We start from the raw sequence: 6,596 nt of genomic DNA, 5'->3' as shown, positions 1-6,596 counted from the left end.
TGGTGGCTGACTAAATACTTTTTTGCCCCACTGTATATGTATGAAGAAAACCACCATTAAGTGGCAATAAGTTACTGTCTTAAGTGAGTCTTTGAATCATTAACTTAAACTATAAGTTGAAAAGGGTTGATTCAATCAGGAATGAAGCAAGGGACTTTGTATGAATGGGTAATTTAATTATTCACTCAATCAATTTGATCAAAACCAAAACTCCAATTGTGCTGATATTTGTGAAAAACAGCACTCTTGCTTATGTGATATTGCTTAACTATATCATATGTTAGAAATGTAACAAGCATTAACTCAGGGGGATTTTTTGATCTTGTATCTTTTAACTTTTATTCATTTCAGTGGCGTTTTTACCAAAAGCCCCAGTTAATTTCTGACTCTGGTACTTTGCTGTATAAGAGATACGTACCTCCATTAAGGCTAGTCTCCACAAACACTCGTATGGCTTTAACACAAAGTTCAAAGTTTTCTGGAGTGACGTGGGCAGCATCGCGTACGATGAATGAAAGCGAATCCACGCACTTGATGAGGGATTTGGTGTCATGCAGACCCATGTCCTGCCCAAGAGTTAAACTGTACTGGTTAATGAGAGGATAGGTCAGGGGCTTTGAACCTGGAGTCACTGCTGCCTTAGATCCCTCCAGATCATCTTTACCCACCTGCCCAAAACAGAAAGAAGTTATACGTCTATCCAAGTCAACATGCATAATAATGACAGGACATACACTGCCCTTAGTGAGGGTGGATCTGTCTCTAACACACTTCCTGCCTGGGGTTTTATGTGAACACTTACCACTAGCCAGCCTACATCCACATCGGTAGCTGAACGAGGTATTCTGGATTTGACATGCTCGGTGTAAACCTCAGAGTCAGACGTATATCCCCGGTCAAGACTAACTTCACTCTGATGATATGAACTCAGTTCGCTATCTGACTGAGCACCTGGAACAAAAGGATTACACAAGATGAGCCCATCTGGAAAAGGACTTTAGGCCACACTCGACTGTGTCTTGAGGTGCACTAACAGACAAAATGGTTAGAAATGACCGATTCACCTGTGTCATTGTCTGGGTTGGTGTTGGCAACCTGCAGGGCAGCCGGAGGTTTGATCCCAGCCCCGATGCACTCCAAAAGTGAAAAGAGCGTGTACCAGTCGTCAGTGCAGTGGATGTTGGCAGCATTGGTTTTAAGCAGCTCATGCAAACCATAGGCCACCTCTCGACAGACTCTGGACAGGACGTGAGGCTTCATCATCAACAGCAAGCGAAGAGAGAGGAGAACCTGTGCAGAGAGGGATGAAACCGCTTAGATGCCCGTTTGGCCCGCTTCCCACTTTAGAGTTTGTACTGTATGTGTCGAGTGTGTGTACCTGTGAGCCTATGTCCTCTCTGCGCAATAAGCGGATGGCGAGTCTGAGCAATCCCACCACTGCTCTCTCCACCAGGAAGCAGCTCTCACTGGCATGGACGCATAACTGGTACAGATGATCCCGTACCGTTTGCCAAACACATGATACTCTGTCCCTGCAAACACAGTCATCTGTCTATTAAAATCTACAAGCTGCCGTATCTTCGTCTGACTCCATGGACTAGTAATTCTCAATGACGTAATGCAACGTGTTAATGAGTGCAGTACCTGTTTTCAAGAATAATACGTAGCAGCATCTCCAGACAAAAAGCAGCATCTTCTTCATCGTATGTTTCCTCATCAGGGGTCACCGAGATGAGAGCCTGGAAACATAAAAATTACATAACGAACAAACCTTTAAGTAATACTGTAAGTAATACACTAAAGAAAGAAAATGGTTTCGTTCTCGTATACACCCAGCCTTTCTAAGTGGACCTCACCTTCATGAGTTCCTGTAAAGACTCCAATTGCAGAAACTTGCTTTCGGTAATCAGCTTTTCTGGGTCACAGTGCTGATGTGAAGAAAGAAGAAATGTGAGAAAATTATTTTATTCATATAGGCCAGCATATTTTTCAGATGGAGTAATGATTCAGACCGACTTCTTACCGCAATGCCTTTTGTAAGTGAATGCGTGTTAGAAACAAAACTCTTGTTGTGCCTTGTTGTGGTCTTGTTGTTGTGGAAATGTTACGCCCCTACCTTACTGTGATGCCGTGTCCGGCCGGAGCGACGAGACAAAAACATTAAAACCCATTATAAACGAGGCATTTGTAGCATCCAGTGCGGACGCAATTACTGATTATAATGACTTATACTGTCTTTTTACGCGTTGCGTTGCATCGCGCCGCGTAAACTTAAAACTATGTCTGCATTTGTGATCGGAGAAACGACAAACAACAAGCGCTACTCTACACTGCTCAAAACTTGCGTTTGAATCGTCAGTGGCAAATCCTTTAAATATGAAAACGTGCTTAAAGGCTGTGAGTCAGCATTATTTGTCAGAAAACCGGCATTGTAGGCTACTCTCCCAGGAAACAGTCCTCATAAAATGCGTTGCGCGCACACAAATATTTGGGTTGAACTGTTCTGGAACAGTGCTGTAAATACAACTTAACCACTGATTATTAGTCGTGTCCTCTTTTGGAAGGCCAAACAAAGTATTTTTGCTTTCACAACGAAACACACAGCGTCTCCACAACATGGCGGTGGCGGCAACAACAATACTACAGCGAGAATCAAAGTCACGCCTTCTTTCTTTGCGTATACATTTGATTACAGATTACAGTCTCTCAAACCCAAAGAGATATTCTTTATAAGAGTTCAGAATCATCCACGGCCTCCTAAAATGCCTCGTTTAAACACGCCCCCACATGTCTACATCACTGTGTGGGCGTGTTTAAACGAGGCATTTTAGGAAGGCGCGGACGAGTCTTAACTTTTATAAAGAATATCTTGTTGGGTTTGAGACTTTAGTCTTTGCAACTTTAGGGATCTTATCTATTCACAAACAGCTTGTAACACTCCAAAAAGAACGGAAAACTTGAAATCGCATCATATGACACATTTAAACGCTTTGTGCAAAACCAGTCTACCAATCTGCAGGTCTTACCTGAACCCAGCGATGGCTTTCTGAATGATAGTGTCATCCAGGCTCTTGTCAAAAACGTAGGAGAGGGCAGCAATGGTGGGTCCCCAGGTCATGGTGAAGAGGTCGCGGTCGTAACTGCTTTCAGGCACATGTAGGAATATCCCTTCAGACGAGGCTCCTCTGTGCAGCAGAACACTCCACACATAGTTCTCCTTCACCAGCCCTGTTTGCTCATCAGGCATCACGATCTCCTCGTTCCTGCAGGACCACATACATATATTTTGGCTTATCCCATCTGAGCCACTGTATACATCAATATATCCATACACTTAATGACCAGAGACATGAGGTTTATAACAGAGATAATAAACAAACTCATCAAGAAGGACTTTTTCAGCTGTTCAGACTGGTACTTGTATTTATAATAGGATGCATTAAATTTATCAACAATTAAAGTAAAGATTTTTACATTGTTACAAATAGTAACATTGTTGCTGATCTCATATGAAATTTTACTTATATTAGAATGATTTCTGAAGGATCATGTGACAATGAAGACTGGAGTAATGATGCTGAAAATTCAGCTTTGCATCACAGGAATAAATTATCAACAGTCAGTGGGTCATCCGTGTTGCTGAGCCCTAACATTCTGAATGTGGTTTTATCAGCCTGAAGTTCACAAAAACATTTATTGTATGTCAAATTACCAGTTATACTTTATATAATGATATTACAAGTGTTCAATAAGTAAGAGATAATGAAAACTATATGTGAGCACTAAAGCAATAACTAACTTGATGGCATTGTAGATGTCTTCCAGCATGTCTTGATCGAAGTCATTTCCTCCATTCACACCTTTGAGATTCTTCTTGAATTGCTAGACAAATAAAACAAAACAACAAACAGGAGGAGGAAACTGATTAAAATGCCTTCATTCCATCCAATTACTGCGACATCCTCCGACTATCACCTTTCAAATCCAATAATTGGTCTCAGTTTATTACTGCTGGTGTCACTTAATAGGTGTTAGTGTTAAGCAGGCTGGTCTAAGGCCAACCTCAGCTCAAATAAACACACAGACGTCCGCTGCTGAGTGATGGCGTTAGGCCACTGTTTTACTGCATACTTTCTTAATGGCAGGTAAAGCAAGGGAAACCTGAGCTGCCCCACGAGAGAAGGATGAACAGAGGAGTAAACAGAGGGTCTTTCCAGAACTGCATTTTCCATGGCTGGAGAGCCGGAGCAGACGCACACACGCTAGCTGACACAGAGACAAGACAGCTGGACGCGCCGTCTGCCAAAAGCCCAGTCCCGCCTCGTCTCCTGCTGCTCGCCTTTCACTTCGCCGCCGCTTATCCCCCTCTGTGCTCGGGCTGAATACCTGCTGATTACCATTCCCACTGCTCCCTGTATTCCTTTACAACACCAGTGCTTTTAGCAGGAAGATCTGCGTGATCATCTGTTTAAATGGATCTGATGCTAATGCATGGAAAACTCAAGGTGTCTGTGGGCGCAGATGAAAAAATGCCACCAGCCGCAGCCACGTATCTAAGGGTGAATCTCATGAAGACATGTCCAGGTCACATTTCACACCAAAACAAAAAAGGCAAAAAAAAACACCCCAATAAAAGGATTTACTATTATTTTAATTCATTTTTTTTTCTTTTGCCTGTGTTTAAGCCTATTTTTAGAACCCTGAAGGAGAAAATCAAGCATATTTCCATCAATTATTTTTGTATTTCCCATTATTATCATCATTACTGTAATACAGTAATTCTATACTCATTACTTAATATTTTCTATACATATTTATAGTACTGTAATATCATTCCTAAACAACAAATACAATACATATATGTATACAACACACGCACGTATACATACACAGTGTTCAAAGGTTTGGGGTCGGTAAGATTTCTTTCATGCTTTTAAAAAAATATTCATTGTGCTTTTAAAAGTCTCTTATGCTCACATGTTATTTGATTTAAAATACAGTAAAATTCTAATATTGTCAAATATTATCTTAAAATAGAAAACATGTTTTAAATTGTAATATTTTAAAATGCAATACATTTATCCGCATCATTACTCCAGTCTTCATTTCCTTCAGAAATCATTTACTATTTGAAACGGAAATCTTTTGTAATATTCTTCTTTTCATAGTTCTGTACTATCCTTTCTGATCCCCAAACATTTAAAAAAGTAGTACATATATTTTTTCACATTTAGGTAATCAGAATAAATTATTTGAATTTTTTTGTTTTAATTAATTAATTAACTTATTTTATTTATTTATTTTCTTTATTATGGTAATGACAACATGATTTTTGTATTACAGTACTGACATTTGCTTAACTGTCAATGTCACAATGCAAAAAAATCTTAAACGACAAAAAAATATTTCAATACAAATTCATAACTGATCTTTTTTTGCTTTTGGTGTAAAGGATTTTTTTTTTTATTGGGTCCCATGAGATTCACCAGTACTTTCTTATTGTAAAACATTTGAGAGTTATAGAAATTTAGTTTCGGTGAAGCATGATAGATAAACATGGTTAAGTGTAATATACAACAACAACAAAAAGCAAAAATTGCTTTGAAATCATTAATAATATGTTTGTAAATGTGCGACTGCTGTGGCTGAGCTTAAAGCTCCACTAAATCGAGGCCAGTTGTTTGAAGCACGTAAAAGTGAGACATGGCTACATAACAGTAATCTGCATGTGTGGCAAATCTAGAGAGATTGTTTCATAACATGCTTACATAAATAACACGTAATACACTTATCTTAAACTGTCAAGTCATAGAGCTGAAACTGATCTCTCAGAAAGGGATTGCATGTGTGGCCCTAAACATGTGAATGACACTTGGATGTCCATGTGGTTAACAGGAACATGTGTGGCTCACCTCCAACGTCATGGGGATGTTCTGCTTTCGTACGTTATGGTTGTGCTGATCGGTGTTTAGCATGATGACTGCATAAGCCAGGGCGAAGCCAGCATCGTTTGACTGGAAGGGATTACCGTTCACTTTCTGCACACAAAAGAACAAGGCCATACAATTGACTGCGAGCGCAAGAATAGTATCATCAAATCACATAATATGTACACTCTTTACAGGAGCGTTTTGAAGATCATTCAACACTAGAAAAACATAAAAGGGCACAGTAATTCCTCCGGGATCTCCTACTAGTGTAAATGTCAGACACTGAATCCATTCCAGTTTCGATACATCGCTGCTTCGGGGGGGGGGGGGGCACAAACCCCAGTGACTACGTAGTGATTGAGAATGGCGCCTAAGAAAAGAAATTTCTACGAATACTTTCCAGGTCACCCGCAGAGAGCTGCCTTTAATAAGCGTGTTCGAAATGTCCTCGGATCGCCTGAGCTGCTTTCTGCAGGCCAGATGGATGTGTCTCACTTCCCAGTGCAACATTTTCCTCTTCCCCGATTACCTGCGTGACTAATGACCCTGTCCTTGATCCCGAGCGAACTGCTGTTCCGCTGGCCCTAATTACCTGATGATGGGGCCAGTTGGTGGCCAGGATTGCCTTGGAGTGTGGTAATGGAAGAACTGTAAGAATGCTTGTGT

General features: G+C 40.5%; 1 protein-coding gene across 1 annotated transcript in view; it reads right to left on the bottom strand.

Moving 5' to 3' along the window:
• Window positions 1-6,596, bottom strand: part of LOC107573980 (Golgi-specific brefeldin A-resistance guanine nucleotide exchange factor 1-like) — a 52,497-nt gene that overhangs the window by 8,206 nt on the left and 37,695 nt on the right. Inside the window, exons 19-27 of the mRNA XM_016260442.1 lie at window positions 5,913-6,038; window positions 3,800-3,882; window positions 3,026-3,263; window positions 1,857-1,928; window positions 1,645-1,739; window positions 1,379-1,532; window positions 1,065-1,290; window positions 803-951; window positions 419-668 (exon numbers count right to left, since the gene is read on the bottom strand). Coding sequence (XP_016115928.1) covers window positions 419-668; window positions 803-951; window positions 1,065-1,290; window positions 1,379-1,532; window positions 1,645-1,739; window positions 1,857-1,928; window positions 3,026-3,263; window positions 3,800-3,882; window positions 5,913-6,038 — 1,393 coding nt within the window. The remainder of the gene's footprint in view (window positions 1-418; window positions 669-802; window positions 952-1,064; window positions 1,291-1,378; window positions 1,533-1,644; window positions 1,740-1,856; window positions 1,929-3,025; window positions 3,264-3,799; window positions 3,883-5,912; window positions 6,039-6,596) is intronic.

Source organism: Sinocyclocheilus grahami, unplaced genomic scaffold (assembly GCF_001515645.1).
Source record: "Sinocyclocheilus grahami isolate Dianchi unplaced genomic scaffold, SAMN03320097.WGS_v1.1 scaffold2080.1, whole genome shotgun sequence".
Taxonomy (NCBI): Eukaryota; Metazoa; Chordata; class Actinopteri; order Cypriniformes; family Cyprinidae; genus Sinocyclocheilus; species Sinocyclocheilus grahami.
This window is presented reverse-complemented; position numbering and strand designations above follow the sequence as displayed.